The 21,683-nt window shown below is 50.9% G+C and overlaps 2 protein-coding genes and 1 long non-coding RNA gene across 5 annotated transcripts in view; 2 read left to right on the top strand and 1 right to left on the bottom strand.

Moving 5' to 3' along the window:
- PDXDC1 (pyridoxal dependent decarboxylase domain containing 1) overlaps positions 1-5,045 on the top strand; it is a 53,615-nt gene extending 48,570 nt beyond the window's left edge. Inside the window, exons 19-23 of the mRNA XM_061152883.1 lie at positions 124-245; positions 1,344-1,436; positions 1,523-1,619; positions 2,437-2,541; positions 3,235-5,045. Coding sequence (XP_061008866.1) covers positions 124-245; positions 1,344-1,436; positions 1,523-1,619; positions 2,437-2,541; positions 3,235-3,488 — 671 coding nt within the window. The 3' untranslated portion in view covers positions 3,489-5,045. The remainder of the gene's footprint in view (positions 1-123; positions 246-1,343; positions 1,437-1,522; positions 1,620-2,436; positions 2,542-3,234) is intronic.
- Positions 5,046-5,382: 337 nt separating this feature from the next.
- On the bottom strand, positions 5,383-19,624 carry NTAN1 (N-terminal asparagine amidase). 3 transcript variants are annotated; one of them, XM_061152885.1, is made up of 10 exons: positions 19,485-19,624; positions 12,959-13,061; positions 12,817-12,882; positions 12,424-12,532; positions 10,646-10,719; positions 9,399-9,452; positions 8,829-8,882; positions 7,525-7,622; positions 6,114-6,227; positions 5,383-5,728 (listed from the first exon to the last, which is right to left on the bottom strand). In XM_061152885.1, the coding sequence occupies exons 1-10, from the start codon at positions 19,563-19,565 to the stop codon at positions 5,549-5,551; spliced, it is 933 nt and encodes a 310-aa protein (XP_061008868.1). In that variant the 5' UTR covers positions 19,566-19,624; the 3' UTR covers positions 5,383-5,548. The 3 variants fall into 3 exon arrangements, with proteins under 3 accessions (XP_061008868.1, XP_061008869.1, XP_061008870.1); XM_061152886.1 differs by lacking the exon at positions 12,959-13,061 and having other exon boundaries at positions 19,485-19,605; XM_061152887.1 differs by lacking the exons at positions 12,817-12,882; positions 12,959-13,061 and having other exon boundaries at positions 19,485-19,608.
- LOC133063475 (uncharacterized) lies at positions 14,432-15,568 on the top strand. The gene is made up of 2 exons (XR_009694419.1): positions 14,432-15,144; positions 15,383-15,568. It is a non-coding gene; the product is annotated as an uncharacterized LOC133063475 (long non-coding RNA).
- Positions 19,625-21,683: the final 2,059 nt, after the last annotated feature.

Genomic DNA, 21,683 nt, shown 5'->3' with positions numbered 1-21,683 from the left:
CATGTCCTCACCCCCTCGGGGAGGCTGCCCGGTGCCTGGCCGTGAGGTGTGCAGGGAATGGCCCGTGTCTGACTCGTGACAGCGGACTTGGGAACCAAGTTGGTCTGTTGTTTCTGCCCACAGGCCCTGAGTATAAAAGCATGAAGAGCTGTATTTACATTGGCATGGCGAGTGATGACATCGATGTTTCCGAACTAGTGGAGACCATCGCAGTCACAGCCCGAGAAATCGAGGAGAACTCAAGGGTCCGTAAATCTGTGCCTCATTCCTTTTTTGGGTTTTCCCTGGGCAACTAGCTGGAGTCATGAAGGAAGAAGCTTCCCTCGGCAATGTCTGTCCATTCATTCTTTCCCCAAGTGTTTAAAGGCCGCCCGTGAGCCAGGCGTTGAGCAGGTACCAGGGCAGTCCCTGCCCTCAGTGAACTCATGAGCCAGCCCGGGGAAGACGCATATGCGCAAGTGAGGTGGTAAATGTGCATTCAAGGAAGATGCGTTCATATCACCTCTGCCCTGCAAGGCCAGGCGGGAGCTGGTCAGAGCTGGTCCTGGGGCTGGATGGGATGGTGCTTCGGGTAACAGAACTTCCCGCCAGTGATAGACCTGCTGCTCTCGGCCAGTTGGCACAGAGGACCAAGCTGTCAGGCCTACGGGACGCTCTCCACAGCAGATGTGTGAGTCGTTAGGAATCCCTCAAAGGGAGGTTAAAGGGACCAGCAGGAGGCTGGCCTGAGAGGAGGCGGACACCTGTGTCATGTGACTCACATTTGGTAGGAGGGATGCGAAGAAAAGGGGTTTGAAATGGAGCCTAGGAGCCAACTTTATTCGTTCACGGGTGGGCTTCTTAAAGTTTTTTCTAACCCCACCTATATCACCTTTGCCTCTGTTTCCACGAATGTTGAGCACCATGTCTTATTTTTTCCTTCTGCACTGGGTCCTCCTGCAGTGCCGGCTCTCCAGTTGTGGCACGCAGGTTTAGTTGTTCTAAGTCATGTGGGATCTCAGTTCCCAGACCAGGGATGGAACTCGTGTCCCCTGCATTGGAAGGCAGATTATTAACCACTGGATCACCAGGGAAGCCCCTGTTGTGTCTGTTTCCTGTTGGTAGGACGTTCAGATCATAGGGGAAGTTCTTTCTTTTCCCTGGCAAATAAGGCCAGTCACCATGGCACCTAGCACTAGCCCTCCTTTAGCATCTTGACCTCTTCTTTCTGCTATATTTTCACACTGACATGTTAGTACCGGTTACTAACACACTTTTGAAAAATGTCCCCAGTGCTGTGTTTATAGTTCTAGAACCCCAGCAAGCAGCTTGAACAGATAATGCCTTTCTTGGTCTTAACACAGCTTCTGGAAAACATGACAGAAGTGGTTCGGAAAGGAATCCAAGAAGCTCAGGTTCAGCTGCAGAAGGCAAATGAGGAGCGGCTTCTGGAAGAGGTGAGGCTCCAGGCTGGGCCCCCGGCTGGACTCGGGCTGGGAGCTGGCCTCCGGACGATGGCCTTGAGCAACGGTTGTGTTTGCAGGGGGTGTTACGGCAGATCCCTGTGGTCGGATCCGTGCTGAACTGGTTTTCTCCAGTACAGGCGTCACAAAAAGGAAGGACGTTCAACCTGACGGCAGGTAGGCCTACCTTCCTCCCGCTCTCTCGCATCTTGGGTGTTTGGCCAGGTGTCCCGGGATGAGGAGCCATGTCTGCGTTCCAGGCTTCACACCAGGCGCTGGGCCGGGACCTGAGAGGAGGCGAGGTTTGTCTGCCTGGGACTCTCATCCTCCTCTCCTGTCCCGGCGGCTGGAGCAGCACAGAGGCACATGCCCGTGCCCCCGCAGACTCCCCTTCCTGGGGTCCGAGCCCACGCAGTGGTCCATTCAGATCAGTGTTAATATTCTTTGCAGCTCTCATTAGTGTTTCGCCCCCGTCGAGGGCTGCTTTTGCACGGGGCAGGTGAAAGGCTGTAGTCTGAGCCATTTTAGTTCAAACAGCGAGCATTCCCAGCTGCTGCGGTGTGGGGGAGAGGACACTGAACTGCAGGCTCCTCCTCCCCTGCTCTGCCAGTGGGGTAGGCTCTCGAAACCTGGGCCCTTCCTCAGGAAATGACAGCTACACGGTCACAGGGCAGCAGGGGACAATCTGACTCAACCCGCCAGGCCTCAGCCTTCAGCCGAGAGGCGTCCGCTCCTTGTTGCTAAAGGACATTTCCCACCAGGGCCTGGCTCTCCAGGCACACTCGGGCCACCCAGCAGGGTGGCTGCTTTCACACGCACACAGGATGGCTGGGGGGACAAGGCTGGAACACCCCACGGGGCCAACGCTCATGGCCCAGCCGCCAGCAGCTGGCTCAGGGGAGCTGGAGCCTCGGCAGGAAGCTCGTGGGAACGAGGCTGATGGGCCTCTGCCTGCGCTGGGCGCTCACCCCATACCTCCCCCGCCTTCCTGCAGGCTCCCTGGAGTCCACGGAACACACGTACGTCTACAAAGTGCAAGGCTCGGGGGTCACACCACCTCAGACCCCGACAGGCACTCGCACTAAACAGAGGCTTCCAGGTACGTCAGTCCCCATGCCTGAGTTCACTGCCACTGAAGAAAGGTGTTGGTATTTCCCTGGGGAAAAGACCCTGGCCTCCCATAATGCTTTTATGACCTGCATTCCTCTGTCTTCTTGGTTCTTCAACCAGAAGTTCTATTTTTCTCCATCTAAGAACAGCAGTCCCTGCCCCTGGGCTTCCCAGGTGGCACTAGTGGTAAAGAACCCACTTGCCAATGCAGGAGACTTAAGAGACATGGGTTCGATCCCTGGGTCAGGAAGGTCCCCTGGAGGAGGGAATGGCAACCCACTCCAGTGTTCTTGCCTGGGAAATTCCAAGGACAGAGGAGCCTGGCGGCCTACAGTTCATGGGGTCGCGGAGTCAGACCCGACTGAGGTGACTGAGCGCACACGCACACCTCTGCCCCTTCAGCCACTTCTGAGCCTCGGGGAGCCACCTGTGGAGCGTCACATTCCACCTGTGTCCACTCCTCTGAGTTTCTCCCATCTAGGGTTCTCTCAAAGTCCCTGGCGCTGGGGGCATGTTAGTGTCACATCAGCGCTCATTTCTCGCCTCATCACTTAATGCTTCAGAGCCAGGGACCCCTGGGATTTCTGCTGTGATTAAATACAGATCCTTAGAGCACAGCTCGCTCCTGCCGCAGGGGTGCCCTTTCCTGAGCCGTGAGTGCTGTTCATTGATCTTCCTCTAGGCCAAAAGCCTTTTAGAAGGTCCCTGCGTGGTTCGGATGCCATCAGCGAGACCAGCTCAGTCAGTCACATCGAAGACTTAGAGAAGATGGAGCAACTGTCGGGGGGGCAAGAGGCCTCAGAAGCTAACAGCCCCGAGCGGCACCCAGGGGCGCCCGCCCCTCTGGAAGCCGAGCCGCCTGGAGCCCCCCAGGACGGGGCCCAGGGCCTGCAAGGTGACCACCCGCAGGTAGAAGAGCCAGAGAGCTTAAGATAAAACTCAGTGTTTGCTTGGAGACCGTACTGAATATTGTTTCAGGGAAGATGAAGTTATTCTGAAAATGTGAACCGTGCCACATGCTGATATGAGAGAAATTACTGTTATTTGTGCTTAACTGGGATGTTTGCACAAAAATGTGCCTGAGAGTCAGGCCTCTGGGATGGCAGTTGATGTGTCTGATTTTGTGGGTGTTGTAGAACAACCAACTACTGTTTCTGTCTACCCAACTGTAGTAATACCATTTCCCCCACCCCCGTTACCTTAAACATTTTTTATTCACAGAAACATTAGAATTTCAAGTGCCTGCCACTTGAAATACTTGCGCTTCTCTTTCTAAACAGACACATGTAAGATGTTACTAGGTTGTACATAGTACGTTCTTGTGAGACAGCTTTCTAGAACTCTCTGGGTTCCCTGGGGCCCTGCTGCAGACAAGACGGCGATCTCTGCCATCTGTCTTACTTGGTGTTTAGTTGGATCAGGTCGCAGTATGCAGCTGGATTGTCCGGCTTAAGGAGTGGGCGCAGTGGGGTTGTAAACAGGAGCGTCAGAAGCCCCCTCCGGCACCCCCACTGCTGCTGCCCGCGAGACGTCGGTCAGGGCCGTGTCCGCTCACGCGGTGGCAGGTCAGGTTGGACCCGGCACTGCTTCTGTCTGATGCGCTCTGCTGCCAGTCTGCGTCTCCCTTTATATGCTATTTGTAAACAAATTAAAGGACTCCTCTATTCAGAGTAACTGTAAAGACTCTTCTCAACCATATTATATATATATATATATGTATATTTTTAAATACTGGTAAAGCTTTTAAATTGGCACAGAAGTACAGACTGTACTCATTTCTATTTCTACGTTTAATATCTGAAAACTCCACAGATGCTGCTCTTAAGAGCCTCATATTAAATATGCTGTGTAGCACCTCGTTATGTTGAAATTCTAAATTTAAGTCCACCTCTGACCTGTTCTCACGGGAGCTTCTGGAGCATCTGTTCATAGCAGCTCAGCCCTTTGGGCCCAACTCAGAAACAAAATCCAGAGGGGCAGTCTTAGGCTGATCAAGCCAGACAACTGCTGAAGTAACTGAAGTAAACCCTTAACTACTGCCTGTCTCTTAAGTACTGCGTCACTTCCTTTATCATCGGCAGCGGCCCCTGTGCCTTTGAAGTCCAGCAGTCAAGCTATGGGAGACCTTAAGGTGGTGGCATTCACATGGGGTTGGGGACTGTCGACTTGAAAGCCTTAGTTACGCCATATTAAGCCTATAACTACACTCTGATTTGATGTGATTTCTGACATTTGGCACTTTTCCTTTGTCAAAGCGCACTTTTCCTTTCCTTTTTTCCTGGTGCAAATGATTAAATAAGTCTTCCCTGTTTCTTTGGTGCGATGAAGTATAGCAGATAAAACGGGGGAAGGGGAAATTACCACCTTTAACAAGATTAATTTTTAAATGTTTTTATATATATTTGAAATTGTTAAATTGGTTTTGCTGAAACAGAATTTCACCCTTGAGATACTATTTGAATGTTGGTTTCAATAAAGGTTCTTGAAATTGTTCCCAGTAGCTCACTTCATAAATCTTAGCATTAATTGGGCATGGTAACGTTACCTTTTGGATAGCAACTTCAAAAGAATAAAGGTTTCTAAAAATACATAATATCAGGTTTGATTTGATGCTTCTAAAGTATTTTGAGGTTAAGAAAAATCTGAGATATATAAATTCTCGCCGAATTTTACTGCATTTTAAACAGACTGACAATTTTTCCTTTATTCACTAATTTAGCAGAATTACGAAGACTTACCCAAGTATCTGAAATAACTGCTTATAGAACAGTGAGAAAGCCAGCTTCTCCTCAGGCCTCTTAATACTAACCAAGAAGAAAACCTAAACAAATGCCTTTGCCAAAATAAGATTTTATTTTAAAGTCATCTGAAAAACACTGAGTAAGGAGAGATACCTAAGACTCAACAGATAAAGATTCCAAGTTCACATTCTTCCCTGCCTCCGCCAGTGGTCTTTTGTTGTGTCAGAGAGGTGCTTTCTTTGGTAATTCCTATTTTTAGCTTCCGGGGGAAGAGATCTTTTCCCATAAGCCATCTTCATTTTTTTTGTAGAGTAGAGCCTTGTTCCCAGGAAACAGTGTGTTAGCTGGAGAAGGGTGTTTCTTTAAAAACATCAAGGTAGATCTAATATGTTCAACAAAGTGGGGGGGCTCAGCCAGCGGTGACGTGGAAAGGTTCTGGAAAAACAAGATTTGGGGTGTGAGAGAACCTGCTCTGTTCCCTACTTTGATAAAGCTCTCGAGAGTGTCTCTGTGCTCATTACACATTCATCAGGCTGTTCTCAGATCACTGTATAAATATATATAATTTGTAAAGTTACATAAGACACAGGTGTCTTGGGTTAACAAGAACAAAGCAGATGGCTGCCTGTTGCTCTGCTGTGTAGACATCTACCCAGGATCCACTCACCCCCGCCTGACGTCAGGAGCAGCTCAGCAGGGTCTGTGGGTGGCGCCCTCCACAGACACAGTAGGGAAAGCTGCTGCTATCTCGTCTACACGCTCTTCTTCCACAGATGAGGGAACCAGGGGCCAGAGAGGTGCCCAGCCTGTAGGTGCTCACCTCTAGTATCTGCTTATCCTCTTGCTGCAACCAGAAATCCACGTGGGGAAACGGTGTCCAGGAATACGGTCCTATACGAAGTTGCTCTGTTTTTGCATCGTAAATGCTAATCATCTAAAAAAAGAACATTTCAGGGGCAGAATTTAAGGAGTGTTATCAGCAGAAACACCGCCTTTAATGCAAGCTCCCATGTCGTCTTGAACTTAAGGCATTTATCTGGTAGAGAAGCTTCTTTCAGGTTTTGTCTCACCAAAACAAGCTGCCACTTAACTACTTCTCACCGGTCTGGTCCTGCACTTTGTGGGCAATGGACATCATTTTGTTTAGTTCTGACAACAATCCTGCAGGAAGGTGGTGGCTTTCCATTTTGGTTGGAGACGTGAGGCTCAGACAGATGGGCCTGCTGCCCAAAGTCACGTGTCTGTAAGCGTCAGGGCTGGGCTGCAGACCCCGCGTGTCTGACCCACGGCCATGCCCCTCGCTGCCTCCTTGTTCACACCCACAGTCATCTTGGAGCTTAAAACCACACTTGCCTGTTGTCCCCTCAAAAGAAGGGAAAAGCCAACTGGTAAAAATCTGCCAAATGATCAATTCTCTGAATTCTCAAATGGGCCAATGGTAGTTTCCAGCTTAACCAGCAATGTTTAGTTTTGGTTACTGAGACTAAAATATGTCCTGAATCTTAGCTAAATCAAGACTCTTCTGCTCCCTGAGAGATTGAGAAAGGAAACGTAACAATGTCAAAGGGTTGGCAAAACAGACCACTGGGTCCAGACGTTTCCAGTGAAAATGGCAGCTTTTCCTAAGCAAGCAGACCTCTTTTGGGTGCTCTGATGCGATTTGTTTTTTTCACAGTACACGTTTTTAAACGATTTTTTCACTCGTTCCTCAAACAGTGTGTAAGTCTTATTTTTTTTTCCTAACTTTTAAAATGAAGGTGTTAACTAAAAAGACCCAAAGGCAATCAGACTTTTAAACTGATCTGATTATTCTTTGGGGTCATCAACTCATCCCAGCAAACTGCTTTCCAGTGACCTCGTCTGGGGACAACCTGACCTGCAGAACAGAAGAGAGAAACCTCTTCTCCCCGCTTAGCTCTCCTTTCTTTGCAGTAACTTCACTGGTAAGGTTCTTACAAGGTACAAGGGGCTCATTTTGTTTGGATCTGGATGTGGGGGGGATTCCCATACATCCCCAACATCTTCAGGGCAGAGAACTGGGGTCTTGCAATTCTAACCTGAAACATTCCTCTTCTCTACGTGCTGTGAGTGTGTGGTGGTTCCTGATCACGGGCAGCTTTCCAGAAGCCATCAGAAACTTTTCATTTCCAAGGTGGATAAAGCTCAAGGCTTTGGAGTTTGATGCCCCCCGTTTCCCTTCACCCTGTAACACAAGATGCTGTCGGACTTACTGGTCCTCCTGTTAAAGCTCGGGCGGCCCGCAGCTCCTCCTCCGGACCTCGGTCTTGGAAGGAGGCTCTGTAGATCTCCGCAGTTTTGACATTGACAGCTGTTGAGGGACGACAGGACGACTCCAATTGGCAAAAGCCACAGGGGCTGTAAGTCTCATCACACCATCACCCGTGATAGGACTGAACAAAGTTACGTGTCAGTAGTCTCTCCCTTTCTGGGAAGGGAGAATGCAACCCTTTGGCCAGGCATCTCCCTGAGAAGTGCTGAGGCCCTAGCTGGACTCGGTAAGACCTGGTTCCAGACCAAGGGCCGCCCCCACCCGGGAGACACGCCATCTCTTCAGGCAGCCCGTGGCAAGGCCCCCTGCTCAGCCCTGTGGCAAGGAAGACAAGCCTTGACAAGACAAGGCTGCAAACCTGGCCTGGGATCGGCGCCAAGGTTGGTGGCATGTGTTGGTTATGACTATTTCTGACATAAAAAGTACAGAGAATAAAGCAGTGAACACCCTGCCAGATAAACCGAATGTTACGGATATGGCAGAAGCCCTCTGTAGAGACAGCCAGTCTCAGGACTTCCCTGGCGGTACAGTGGTTAAGAATCTGCCTTCCAATGCAGGGCACTTGGGCTCAATCCCTGGTCAGGGAACCAAGACCCCACACGCAGCAGGGCAGTGAGGCCCTCAGCAGAAGTGCTGAGCCCAGGTGCCTCAACTAGAGAGGAGCCCAGGCACCGCAGGAAAACTCCTGCGTGCCACCACTGAGACCCAATGCAGCCAAATAAATCCTTACAGTAAAGACAGACAGCCAGTCCCAGCCTGCTAAGGCCTCGGGAGTCCCTGGGGCTGTCACAGGAGGAAGGGACACTCTGGGTTTTCTTTAGCCTGATGGTTTCACTTTGCTTTGTAGGCTCTTTGCTCTCCATCAGAACCGTAATTAGTCCCCTGAGTATAAGAAGATTCAAATCGCCCCATTCCAGCCCCCAGAGCTCTGGCTCGAGGAAACAAGCAGAGGGGCCTCTCGGGGGAGCAGAGACCACTGACATCGTGCTGTCCCCTAACTGGCCGAAGCCTGAGCTTTATATTTGCTACCTTGTTCCCCTTCAGTCTAGGATGTGGACATTTTTTCTCTCATAGACATAAGGTCAGAGAAGGTAAGCTCCCTGCCCAGGCTCGCCCAGCAGATCCAGAGAGGAGTCAGGACCTGGGCCCAAGGCGCTGCCACACTCACAGCTGCGGGCCCAGCAGCTGCAGAGTCGGCCTTTAACCAGAGGAGAGCACAGACCCTCCGCCCAACGCGCTACTTACCAATGCCGTAAATTACTGGGAAGTGGCTTTCATTTTCCTCCCGGTCATTTAATTCTAACACATTAAAAAAAAAGGAATTTTAAGATCTAGTTTTTAAAAAATACTAAATAATTGTTTTCATTTTCTATAAACAGAGGCCAAGAAGGAGCCCTCCCTGCCTGCAAAGGCGGGGGATCAGAACATGAAAGGGCCTGTGTCCCCGTTTCCCAGCTGAGCCCCGGGGCGGTCAGCTTATTGGAACAAACTGCCCCTCCAGAGTCCGAGCCGCCGGCCACCCACACGCGTGGCGGCAGCTCTTCTCCCAGGAAATGAGAGGCTGCTGAGAATCCCGAGGAGGTCAGAGGAGAGCCCTCGGGTGGGGGGTCAGATTTCAGTGGAGGCTGCGCGGGGTCTGGATATGGGAGGGCAGCGAAGGCCATGCCAGCAGATATGAGAAGAGCTGGAAGAGGGCAGCAAGCCAACCACACGTGCTGACTGCGACTGAGGCACAGATGCTGGGCCTGCCTTCAGGGCGAGGGCAGAATGTCCCCCAAAGCTACAGCTTTGCTCCGGGGAGGAGGCGGAGCTCACCTGTCACACACAGTGTCACCAAATGAATGTCGTCTTCTTGTCTGTCAAATTCACCTACAATGAGAATTTTAAAACTGATGTCAAAAAGTTCCCTTAAGCAGCAGAGCATACACTGAGCAAGTCAAGAGGGGGATGGAGCGTGCGAACCACCACCCTTAGACCACAGCCTGGCCTGTCCATCGGAGGCGGAGACCCGTGAGACCCGTGAGTGGACGCCCAGCACCCTGCCTGCCGAGGGCCAGGCATGCTCCCAGCATCAGGCCCAGAGAAAACTTCCTCCGAGACTTTCCTTTCTTCTCCCTATTCTGAGAGGCTGGCAGGACAAACCGAGTCATAAGATTTTAACCTTTTCCTAAAGAACATTTTTTCCTGATTATGGGTCATAAAAAAAATTTGACCATTATGAAACATTTGGAAAATACAGAAGGGTATAAGGAGTATGTGGGTTTTGAAGGTGTAAGTGCAAGGGCTTTTCCTGCTGATAATCCTAGCACTTAACAGTTAGTGTATTTCTTGCCATGTTTGTCTGTGCACAGCTGAGCTCAGACACCGTGTAGACAATTTCACATCCTGATTGTTTGTATGTGTTATTTTCCCACGCAATTCAAACCTCTTCGTTAAATATTTTTTAATGGCATGTATAACTATGCCCCTACTGATGGACATTAGATTATTTCCTGTTGTAAATAATCTTCTACTGCCCACCTTCGGGTGTAAGTCTCTACGCACATTTCAGATTAATTTTCTGAGAAAAGATTCTCCAAAGAGAAATTACTGGGTCTGTGATGGATCATGATGCCAAAAGGCTTTCCTGACAGGTTCCACCAAAGGTTCCACCAAAGTACTGCAGGGACACCCCCACCTTGCTGCTTCATGGTTAATTACAGAACAACGTCATTTTTTCTCATGGTAGTATTTGCTAATTTAACAAAGAAGAAATATATTATCAGGGTTTTAACTTTCTGCAGATTAACATGAACGTTTCTGCAGGAGGGTGGTTTTTTTCACACAATTCACAGGCTTACTGTGAGGCATCACCTGCTGTTTTGAGGGGAACCTTGTCCCCATCCCGTGAGCTCTAAACGTTTAGCTCTCCGCCCTCCGGTGTTTATGGAAGATTCCGAGCTGAGCCGTTTGGGTCGCTCCCAGCAGGTGCGCCCCTCGTAGGTTCTGTACTAATTGGGATTTTCATTTAAGCAAAAATAGGTACACATTTTTATCAGATCTGAGGAGAAAAGTGAACTTACTAAGGAGCTGATGAGTCAGTTTCTGTGACAACTGCCTGTCGTCATTGAAGCCTCCCACGAGGTGCGCTTCCAGCCTGGCAAAGAGACGGGAGGGGGTGCTCAGAGGGGGACGGCTCGGCCCGGCAGGCCTGGGTCTGCCCTGAGCCTCAGCTCCCGGCTCCCGGCCCCGTTCACTCCATGGTGCACGCACTGGGGCTCTGCCCGGGGGCCCAGGGGTGCTGTGTCTCAAACACGATGCCACCAGGAGGCAAGAGTAAGAAAGGCTGGTCTGGAAGGTGACGATCACGTCACACTACTGACCCGCCCTGAGCGGGACGCTTTCAGAAACCTCTTAAAAGTCTCGGCCTGACAGGGTGACCCCTGAGGACCCAGGGTGCAGGGCCGGGGAGGGACGGGACTGATCGGGCCCCGCGCGGGTGCACCTCCACCACCAGGAGGCCAGCATCTTGGAGAGACGGGGGTCTCATCGCCGTTTTACAGAGGAGGAAACTGGGTTGGCGTCTGAAGCACATGCTTATCTATGACACCAGCTTTTTCCTCCGTGCGTCCCCCTGAACACTGGCCACATGAGACAGAAAAGTGTTCTTGGGGTTAAATAAGTTTGGGAGGCCTCGCCCACTCCCAGGGGAGCCACCACGCAGAGCAGAAGAGCAAAGCTCCAGGAAACCCTGTAGCTGGAAAAACCTCATCAACTCTGTTAACCCTGTGTTTCCCACGCTCGCGTCTCTGCTAACCCGCCCTCAGCCTTTGACAACCTGGGGACCCGCGCTCAACAGAGTGGTTCCACATTTCACACTCCCTCAGCTGAGGCAGCACGCTCCCGAGGAAGGCCCCAGAACCTTGCGCGTCAGCAGCTGAGCGCGCACGTCTGGTGGCCTCGACTCCCCTCTCTCACACCGTGTGCTGAGAACCATGGCCCTGGGCATCGGTCCAGCCACATAACCTGCCAGACTCAGTGTCCTGACAGCACACGAGGTCGAGGCCGGCCCAGCCCGTCACAGACCCCGCAGGGGGAGAGTTAAACTTAAAAACTGATCTGTGTTCCACTAGGGAAACCGCGACGGCGAGGAGGCCTTCCTTAAATCCCTGGGATTTGAAGAACATGTGTATGACTAGACTAGTTCATCCCAGTGAACTGCTGCCCCAGACTTCGAATAAGATGAGAGCCATGTCTGCCAGGCCCGGCGATGGGAGAGAAAGGGGAGGCAACAGCCGAGCTGGGGTCGCGGGCGCGCCCTTAAGGAGCCACGTGGCTCCTGAGAGCCCACCCCGGGGCCGCACGCGGGAAGCAGGTGAGCATGCTCTCCGTCACTGTGAGCAGGCGGGCGCCAGCTCTCGCACACAGTCTGAACACTGACCCTCTTCGTCCCCAGCTTCCTTCTCCTCACAGCCCACCCGCTCCTTTACATCCCGTCTTGCTGACGTCCCCTCCCCGTGGACTGCGAGCCCCCGGGGGGCAGGGCTTTGCCTCCTCCATTCACAGGCCCCTGGCACCTGTAAGCAGTTCTGGTTCACAGGAAACGGTCAACAAACAACTCCTGAGGAAAGGGGGAGAGTCCGCTGCTGGGCTGTCACAGGCATTGGCTGACACACAGGCCTCGAGAACGTCGGAGACACAACTGCAAGGTCAGCGTCAGACCCCCCTTCCTGGACCGGCCCGAGGCCCGGTGCCCGCTCTCCCCGAGCAGCGGCTGAGGCGAGGGCGGGCACACGGCAGCGTCCTCCGCACGACGGGGCCAAGCTCCCCACATCACACGACGCAGGAGCGGGGCGCTCACCTTCCACATCGAGTGTGGTCAGAAAAGGATTTTATGGCGTTCATGATCAAGGGGACCTCAGCTTTGGTGTCGCTTCCGTCACAGTGGGTCAAGCAGGTAGCCCCATTACCTGAAGAACAAGGGTGAAACGACTCATGTTATTCCCGATGAGAACTCGGGGCGCAGCCCAGGTCTACGCCTGTCCATTCGGACCGCCTCATCTTTGAACAGCCTGCAAGAAGGAAAAACAGAGACGTCTGGGCTGCCCAGCCAACCCATCTGACCAGGGCCTCGGGGAGGGGCCATGCAGATGGAGGAGAGGTGAGCGGAGCCAGGAAACGCAAATCGAGACGCTCATGGGCCCACACGGTGGGTCCAGGTAAGGAACCGTTTCCTGCGTGTCTCTCGTCATACCTGTGTGCCTCAGGACCACAATGTGACAAGTGGTGGCATCATCAGAACCCAGAATGGAGATGGAGCCTGTTTAAAAAAGAAATAAAATAAAATATCCACTAGCCTTTGGGGAGAAGGCCCAATTCACTGGTTCCTAACCTACCATCCTTTGGGGAGGTCACTGCAAGCTCTCTTTGCTGAACATAGAGAAGGCCCTGGGGTCCCACTTGTTGAACAGACTGACCTCTGAGAAGTCTGGCTCTTTCCTGTTTAATTGAAAAAAAAAAAAATAAAAAATAGTGATGGAAATTAGTGAGGCTTGAGTAACTAGATAGGTGGAGAGAGCCAAAGTGTGCCCTAGGTGGAAATACACCCTAGTGAGGTCTGAGGTGTGTGTATTATCTGACAGAAAGGCTAAAATAAAAGCGCAGTGGGATAAATAAAAACACTACCATGTAGAACAACGAAGAAAGCCAGGAAGTTCTGGGGGTTTTTCGCCCTAGAGAACAACATTCTAAAACCTGTGAAATAAGATGCAAAGATCCTTTTCCACAATTCTTTGCAACTATAAAGAGAATCGGATCAGACGGACTAGTGGAGTGAGTAGTTCAGAAATTACAGCCCTTCTTCACTTTTCTTTAAAGATGAGGATGGGTCCAAGCCTTCCCTATGCCCCAACCTAATAACCCCCCTCTGGAAACCTGTACTGTGGAAATAACCTCAAATGCCAACGTGCTTATCCCTGTGTTACTGAGAATGTCATGAAGCTGGGGACGACAACAGAAAAGGTAAGCAAATTATGCAGAACCAGCTCACAACTGTTAACTGCACAGTCACAAAAAGTGAAGACTACAGGAAAGGAGTTTTGAGAAAGGTAAAACTGAAGAGCGAGACACAAGAGTGGGGAAAAAAAATTTAAGCTGTAAATATGCTATTAGTACGACAATGCTAAAAACGTTACTACATATAGGGGGAAATTCTGGAAGGAAAGCCAGCAATATAACCACGATGGTGCTGGAACAAGGCCAACGCCCGTCATTTAACTGTCCCAGCTGTCCTTCCTCTATTCTCCAAATGCCCCATGAGGTAATTATGCTATTAAAGTAGAAACCAGGGGACTTTCCTGGTGGCCCAGTGTTAGGACGCTGAGCGTCCCATGCTGGGGGCATGGGTTTGATCTCTGGTTAGGGAACTTAAGATTCTACAAGCCACATGGTGTGGCCAAAAAAAAAAAAAGCTGAAGTAGAAAACCGAAAAGGAGAACTCAAAAATAAGCAAATTAACGAAAAGGTAAGGTAATATTAGGTGTCTACGGAGTCTCTGTGTAAATTCTTATGTAGTAAATCTGGAGCAGGGAAAACTCAGGTGGCCAGTTAATTCTTCGCTCAGTCGCTCATTCACGTCTGACTTTGCAGTCCCAGAACTGTACTCCACCAGGCTCCTCTGTCCATGGGATTTCCCAGGCAAAAATACTGGAGTGGGTTGCCATTCCCTTCTCCAGGGATCTTCCTGACCCAGAGATCAAACCCGGATCGCCTGCACTGCAGGCAGATTCTTTACTGTCTGAGCCACCAGAGAAGCCCAATTAATTCTTTAATGAGAATTAAATTTTTCTTTTTAAAAAATGTCAAATGGATGCATCACTAAAATGTATCCTAATTTCCTTCTTACTTACAAGTAAACTCCTCAATAAACAATTTCCTAACCACGTGTACAAACACCGAGCATGTAGGTACTTGTCTAGACAGGGAACATTTTTATAGACTTATACTGGCTGCTGGCCATTCCTCACAGCTGGGGCTAATTTCGGTTAGTGCTGGCTTACTGAACAAAATAAAGAGATAGAAGAGAACATGACAATCCATTCGATGAGTTATAGAGAGTTCTCTTCTAATAAACTTCCACTAATTAGAAGCAAGGCAGCAGTTACAGTGAGGAATGACAGTGAGAAATAGTTGAAGAGCCACTTCAGACAGGATTAAATTGCGGATTAGCAGATGCAAACTATTACATACAGAATGAATAAACAATAAGGTCCTAATTGTATGTAGCACAGGGAACCAGTCAATATCCTGTAATAAACGATAATGGAAAAGAATATGAGAAAGAGTATAAATACATAAAACTGAATCACTGCAATACAGCAGAAATTAACACATCGCAAATTAACTATACGTCAATTTAAAATATTTTTCTAAAAAAAGAGGAACTAAGGACTGAATGAAGTGCAGGGTGCGATCCGATGGCCGAGTCAGGGAGAAAGAAATGCAGCCGATTGTGCAAAAACTCACCACACCTCAGAGCAGTGAGCGCTCTTCTTTTTCATACCACTTCTCACCTCAATTCAAGGTAAGATAAAGGAGATTGCAGAATTTCCTTTTTTTTTTTTTTTTGAAAATCATTCCTTTAAGACTCACCTCGTCTCGGGGAGAGGGAGGGAGGAGTCAAGGCAAATTTTTACCGCTCCCTTTCACAACTGGGTCACCACCCAAAAGCAAAGCTATTTCTGAGAAATGAATTATCGCTTGTGTACCTAAGAACCCCAAATCACAACATCCCTGATGACACAGCTCCTACTGTTTGCCAGAGAAACAGAAGCGCACGTGACCGGGAGAGAGGACGGCCTGAAAGCGGAAACAGCTACGCTGCTTTGGTCCGTCACTTTCAAAAAGGAAAAGAAGATCAGCTAAAGTTCTCCTCTGAGCAAAAACACACAGTCCTACTACATGAACTCATATCCTTTCTGAAATAAAAGCAGCATCAGGCTTCTCAAGTGTTTTTTTAATGTTCTGAACACTCAGATTCACACACACACACAAACAAACCCAAACCTTTTCCCTCAGTCTCCCCTGCCACTGCTCATCCTCATTTCCCAATTCCTGTCTGAGGGCACTGTCCTCTCATCCCCGGGGTCAGTGTACTTGTTTCAGAAAAGGGCCAGACGGTAAATAGCTTAGCAGACCATGCGGTCTCAGTGCCTCAGTGTGAAATCAACAAAGAACACGTGACAAGTGGCCGTATCCCCAGAAAATATTTATGAGTGACATTGTCACGAGACTTCATATGTCACCAAGTGACTTCATATTTCACGTGTCAGGAAGCATTCTTTTCTTTCCCCCAATCGTTTAAAAATGTAAAAACCACTCTGGGCTGGTGGGTCATCCAACAGAATGCAGCCCGTGGCTGTAGCTGACTGATCCCTGGGTTCACCCATCGCTGAGGTGCACCCCAGAGGATGACCAAGTCCCCTCACCCCTCTGCCAGACTCTGTCCGTTCTTCCTTCAACAGCGGGAAAGTGAGCAGGAAAGCACTGCCCAGCCGGGGTCTCCTGTGTGTGAGGTGAGAATTCTACCACTGGATCCCATGGCCCTCTCACCTCAATTCCTGCAACTTGTGCCCCCAGCGAAAGGTACAAAGTATGACAATGCTGGGGGGCGGGGGGGCGCCCTCTCTGTCCTGGAGTGAATGACCTGGGCAGAGCCTGAGCCCCTGTGCTTCATCCCGTCCTCTGGGAAACCAGGCCACTGCTTAGGCTGTGGGAGGATTAACTGGGAGCAGGCCTGCAGGGAGTGGCTGTCCCTACTCCCCACCTCTGCTCCCCGGTCCTGACCCCGAGGTCTCCCCTACCCACTCTATCCTCCCGATGGCTGCCCACATCCTTGCTTCAAAACACTGGTTCCGTTACAGGGCTTTTCTGCTCAAAAAGCCCTTCCATGGGATAATTACAGGGGTTTATAAAGATTCAGCTCTGTGAATGTTCCTAAAGGGGAAAGAGCAGAAATGTCTCACATACTTAAAAGCAGGAACTACGTGATGCAGAATTCCATGGGACCATTAAGTCTTAAGACGCTGCGGGACCGGATTCTGAGCATCCAGAGACTGGTAAGAGCGGAGGCTTCGGGCCGCACCGTGCGAAGGCGCTCTCTGCGGGACGGCAGCATCTGCACCTGCCTTGCCTCATCCTGCAGCCCTGTCACTCATGATGTCGAGCACTTGAAACGTGGCTACTGTGACTGCGTGTGTGCTCACGTCACTTCAGCTGTGTCCGACTCTTTGCGACCCCATGGACTGTAGCCCACCAGGCTCCTCTGTAGACAGGATTCTCCAGGCCAGAATACTGGGGTGGGTTGCCATGCCATCCTCCTCCAGGGGATCTTCCCGACCCAGCAGTCGAACCCGCATCTCCTGCGTCTCCTGCACTGCAGGCGGATTCTTTAACCACTGAGCCACTTGGGAAGCCCAGTGTGACTGAGGAGCTGATTTTTTAATTTTATCGAATTTTAACTAAATGTAAACTACCACCTGTGGCCAATGGCTACCGTACTGAGCAGCGCTGCTCTAGAATAGAGGCAAGGGCAAACCCGCCAGGGTTCACCTCTTGCAGCATGCGAAACCTTGGGCAACTTACTCCACCCTCAGAGTCCCCAGCTATAAAACGGAAACAGCAGTAGCACCTGCCTCCTAGGGCTGGGATGCCTTGCGAGCTCCACAGCACTGCTATTACCGTTGCTGCTGTTATTATTATCCTATGTTAAACATAGATGTGGACGGGCTAGTAACTGCTGCTACTGCATACTCACAACCTACTGCCGCAGGAAAAAAGACCCCTTATAGAACAGGACACACAGCACTCCATCATGTACGTCATATACAAAGAAAAACCTCTGTAAGGATAGTCACCAAAGTGTGAAGCATGGTTGTGGTCACAGATTTCTTTTTTCTTCTTTTTGAGACGTCTATTTTCTTACCAAGGGGATACTACTTGCTATTAAACAAATAATAATTAAACCTTTCATTTCTCTAAACTGTGTGTCAGCTGAACGACCCATCTAAACCTCTGCAGCCTAAGTATGACCGACCTCTCCCGGCTTACCTCCCATTCTGCCCTCCTGCCCTCTGTGCCAGGGAAACCAGCCAGGTCACCCGCCCTCGGAGCCCCTCCTGCCCCGCCCCGGGGTCAGGGGGCACAGTCCAGTTGGTCCAGCGGGAATGCCTCCCCTCTCCCCTTAGGCCGCTGCATGTGGAAGGGACCGCCCGCCCCAGCCACATTCCTGTGAGGCACACGGGTCCCCACTGCACAGCCTTTCTAGGCCGAGTCTCCCCAGAGGCCAAACCTCCCTTCTAGGGGTTCCTGGTATCTCAGCTCATTCCCCTTCTCTCCACACTTAGGGTGCTGCCCTGGACTAACTTTCATAGAAACTTTCTAACAGACATAAAAATAGAGTGTCACTACGTTCTTTAGGCAGCTGCCACTTTTCCCCTTCGTGAGTCCCAGTCCCAACTTCCGCTGTTAATGGTGCGGCAGGGACACAGCATAAGGAAGGAACGTGCTTGACACGATGACTAGCGTCTGCTGGGTGCTAGTACGTGCTGGCTGATATTACTACGGCTTTCCTGAAATGGAAGTTGAGAATCACACAGAGCTGTCCCCTCTTCCCTGGTCAGGAACATCGCCTCATCTTTCGGGGGTCATTCTGCTCACTCGTTTGTGAAACACATACTTACAAAGCACAGATTCACTGCCAGGGTCTGCCCTAGGCTCTGAGGATACAAAAGGAAGACACATACTCTGCCTTCAGGAAGCTTACATGCTCCTGGGGGGAGGCGGAGATCAAGGGAAAATAAACAAGCCTGCTGGACAAAATCATTACCACCCAACTGGTACAGAAGAAACCTCGAGAATATCTTTCCTAAGCCCACAGACTTGGCCAGGTTCCTGGGCTTCACTTTGCAGAGTGAAAGGGGGCATATTCCCCTGTATGGCACTTAATGAACAGTTATGGTGTTTGAGCCACTCTGTGGCTAAAAGCCATAAAAACCATCCCCGCCCTATACACATACCCTGACTGTAAGGAAAGAGGCAAAAGCCATAACCAAGGCACATGAGGGGCTCAGCGGGCATTTCTTAAATTCATGAAATGGGTTGAACTGGATCTGGGGCAAGTTTTGGTCCTGGTTTTTTGGGTTTTTTTTTTTAACAGTAAGAACCGTTTTCCAAACAGTCTCTGCTCTTGCATGGAATAAGGGTTCACAGGTCTATCTAAGGACAAAAGCAGGAAACAAAACAAAAAAACCTTCCATAGGGTGTGGTCTTCAACACAGCCCAGCGGGGCAAAAACACGTAGGGCCCTTTCTTCCGTCTAAAAATACCCGGGAGCCCCAGACCCCGGGGCGAGAAGCCCAGGGGACCCGCCGGGATGCCCCTGCCCACAGCCGGAACAACCTCCGGCTTCCTGAAAACCCCAGGACCGTGCTGCGCTCACCGGGGGTGGGGATGCGCGGCGAGGGAGCGACCCAGGGCGCTGCCCAGATTCGCCTAAACGGGTCAAAATCCGGACTGGGGGACTGGGACCGCCCTATCTGTGAAGAAGGGGTCCCGGCGTGTCCTCCAGCCGCGGTGCTGGGCGACCTTGGGCAAGTCACCTAACCCCTCTGGGTCTCCGTCCCCTCCCCTGGAAAAAGAGGGGGGCCTCCGCAGATGCCCTGTGAAGTCCAAAGAAGGTAAAAGCTCCACAGACGCCTCAAGCCCGGGCTCCGGATGTGCCGACAGCACCTCAGCTGCGCCAAGTTGCGAGCCTGACTCCGGGGAGAGCTGCTGGTGGCGGCGGCGGCGGGCTGAGGAGGGCTTTGGCCCGCCTGCGGGTTCCCTCGGGCCCGCCTCGAAGCCCCCCGCCCAGGCCCTGCTCACCTCCAGAAGCGGGTGGGCTCGGACCAGGTCCCCGGCGGACTGCGGCAGCCGCACTCGCCGCCCGTCCACGAGCAGCGGCATCGCGGAGGCGGCCGGCCCGGCAGGCCCAGGGAGGCAGCGGCCTCCCCACCCCCGGGCCGCCCCCCGCCCCCCGCCCCCAGCCTCGGGCCGCCCCGCCCCGCTCTGCCCCGCCCCCGCGCCGCCGCGCGTGCCTCCGGGAAATGGAGTCCTACGGAGGCGCAGTCCCAAGAGGCTAAGGAAATCTAGAGCGGGGTCGCAGGGCCCCGTGGGAAACGTAGTACAAACCGGAGGGAGCCCGCCTCCTCCGCAAGGGGCGCTGGGAAATGTAGTTCTGAAAGCGTGGAAAGACACGCAGGATGGGGAGGAGCCGCGCTTCTCCAGAGGGTCTTTGCCCTCAGGTCCAGGCTCACAATTCAGCCAACCTGGCCTGAGTTTGGGCACTGGGGTCGCCTGCCTAAGTTCATCAGTGACCTAGAGCAAGTCTGCGAATCTGCCTTGTTGCTTCAAAGGGCTGTATTTAATGATAAACATAAACTGTTTTAAGATGAAAAAATGGACCCCGAAGTTTGCTAACCCCACACATTTAGAGATCGCTAATAATGATCTCTTTCAGATCATGGCTTCCCAGGCAACGCAGGAGACTAAAAAGCAGCGAGTTTGATCCCTGGGTGGGGAAGATCTCCTGGAGGAGGAAAGGGCAACCCACTCCATGACTCCTGCCTGGAGAATTCAATGGACAGAGAGCCTGGTGGGCTACAGTCCATAGGATCTGTAGAGTCAGCCGCGACTGAAGCGACTTAGGGCGCAAGTACGCACAATAATGCTTGGTGCTTGACATTTAATAGGCACTCAGAGATGGGCTAAGAGCCCTGGGAGTAAAGATCAGCAAAATGCCCTACAGACCCTACTGAGGACAGGTACACTGGTTTAAGTCTTCTCACTTTGGAGCCAATACTATTCAAATAGATCCGACTCCACAATGAACAAAACAATTTTAGAAAAGTCATAATAGTGAGATGATCAAGGGGGATTCACTTCACTCAGAGCAAAAATTATTAGAATGTCTCTAGGATGCTGCAGTAAGCATTGCCTAGCAGGCAGAGCCTTCTGGCCCTTCTCCTCCAGTTGAGGTTGCTTAGTTCAGTTCAGTTCAGTTGCTCAGTCGTGTCCGACTCTTTGTCACCCCATGAATCGCAGCACTCCAGGCCTCCCTGTCCATCACAAACTCCTGGAGTTTACTCAAACTCATGCCCATCGAGTCGGTGATGCCATCCAGCCATCTCATCCTCTGTCGTCCCCTTCTCCTCCTGCCTCCAATCCCTCCCAGCATCAGGGTCTTTTCCAGTGAGTCAACTCTTCGCATGAGGTGGCCCAAGTATTGGAGTTTCACCTTCAGCATCAGTCCTTCCAATGAACACCCAGGACTGATCTCCTTTAGGATGGACTGGTTGGAACTCCTTGCAGTCCAAGGGACTCTCAAGAGTCTTCTCCAACACCATAGTTCGCTTTCTTCACAGTCCAACTCTCACATCCATACATGACCACTAGAAAAACCATAGCTTTGACCAGACGGACCTTTGTTGGCAAAGTAATGTCTCTGCTTTTTAAATATGCTATCTAGGTTGGGCATAACTTTCCTTCCAAGGAGTAAGCGTCTTTTAATTTCATGGCTGCAATCACCATCTGCAGTGATTTTGGAGCCCCAAAAAAAGTCTGTGACACTGTTTCCACTGTCTCTCCATCTATTTCCCATGAGGTGATAGGACCAGATGCCATGATCTTAGTTTTCTGAATGTTAAGCTTTAAGCCAACTTTTTCACTCTTCTCTTTCACTTTCATCAAGAGGCTTTTTAGTTCCTCTTCACTTTCTGCCATAAGGGTGGTGTCATCTGCATATCTGAGGTTGTTGATATTTCTCCCGGCAATCTTGATTCCAGCTTGTGCTTCTTCCAGCCCAGCGTTACTCATGATGTACTCTGCATATAAATTAAATAAGCAGGGTGACAATATACAGCCTTGATGTATTCCTTTTCCTATTTGGAACCAGTCTGTTGTTCCAGGTTGCTTAAGTTGGTACCAAATAGGCAAACATGGGAGAAATGGAAGTTATCTTCACCTTGAAAAGACTTTTCTGTGCTTCCTATGTAACTTTCTCCCAAGGTGGTGAGAAACTTTACA

Source organism: Dama dama, chromosome 10 (genome assembly GCF_033118175.1).
Source record: "Dama dama isolate Ldn47 chromosome 10, ASM3311817v1, whole genome shotgun sequence".
Lineage (NCBI taxonomy): Eukaryota > Metazoa > Chordata > Mammalia > Artiodactyla > Cervidae > Dama > Dama dama.
The sequence above is the reverse complement of the archived record's forward strand: the minus strand, read 5'-3'. Positions and strand labels throughout refer to the sequence as shown.

Coding starts and splice junctions, on each gene's coding strand:
- NTAN1 (XM_061152885.1), bottom strand. CDS start 19,565: ATGCCGCTGCTCGTGGACGGGCGGCGAGTGCGGCTGCCGCAGTCCGCC. Junction 12,533..12,816: donor TGTGGTCCTGAGGCACACAG/GTATGACGAGAG, acceptor CTTGTTCTTCAG/GTAATGGGGCTACCTGCTTG. Junction 8,883..9,398: donor GGTGACACTGTGTGTGACAG/GTGAGCTCCGCC, acceptor TTAATGTGTTAG/AATTAAATGACCGGGAGGAA.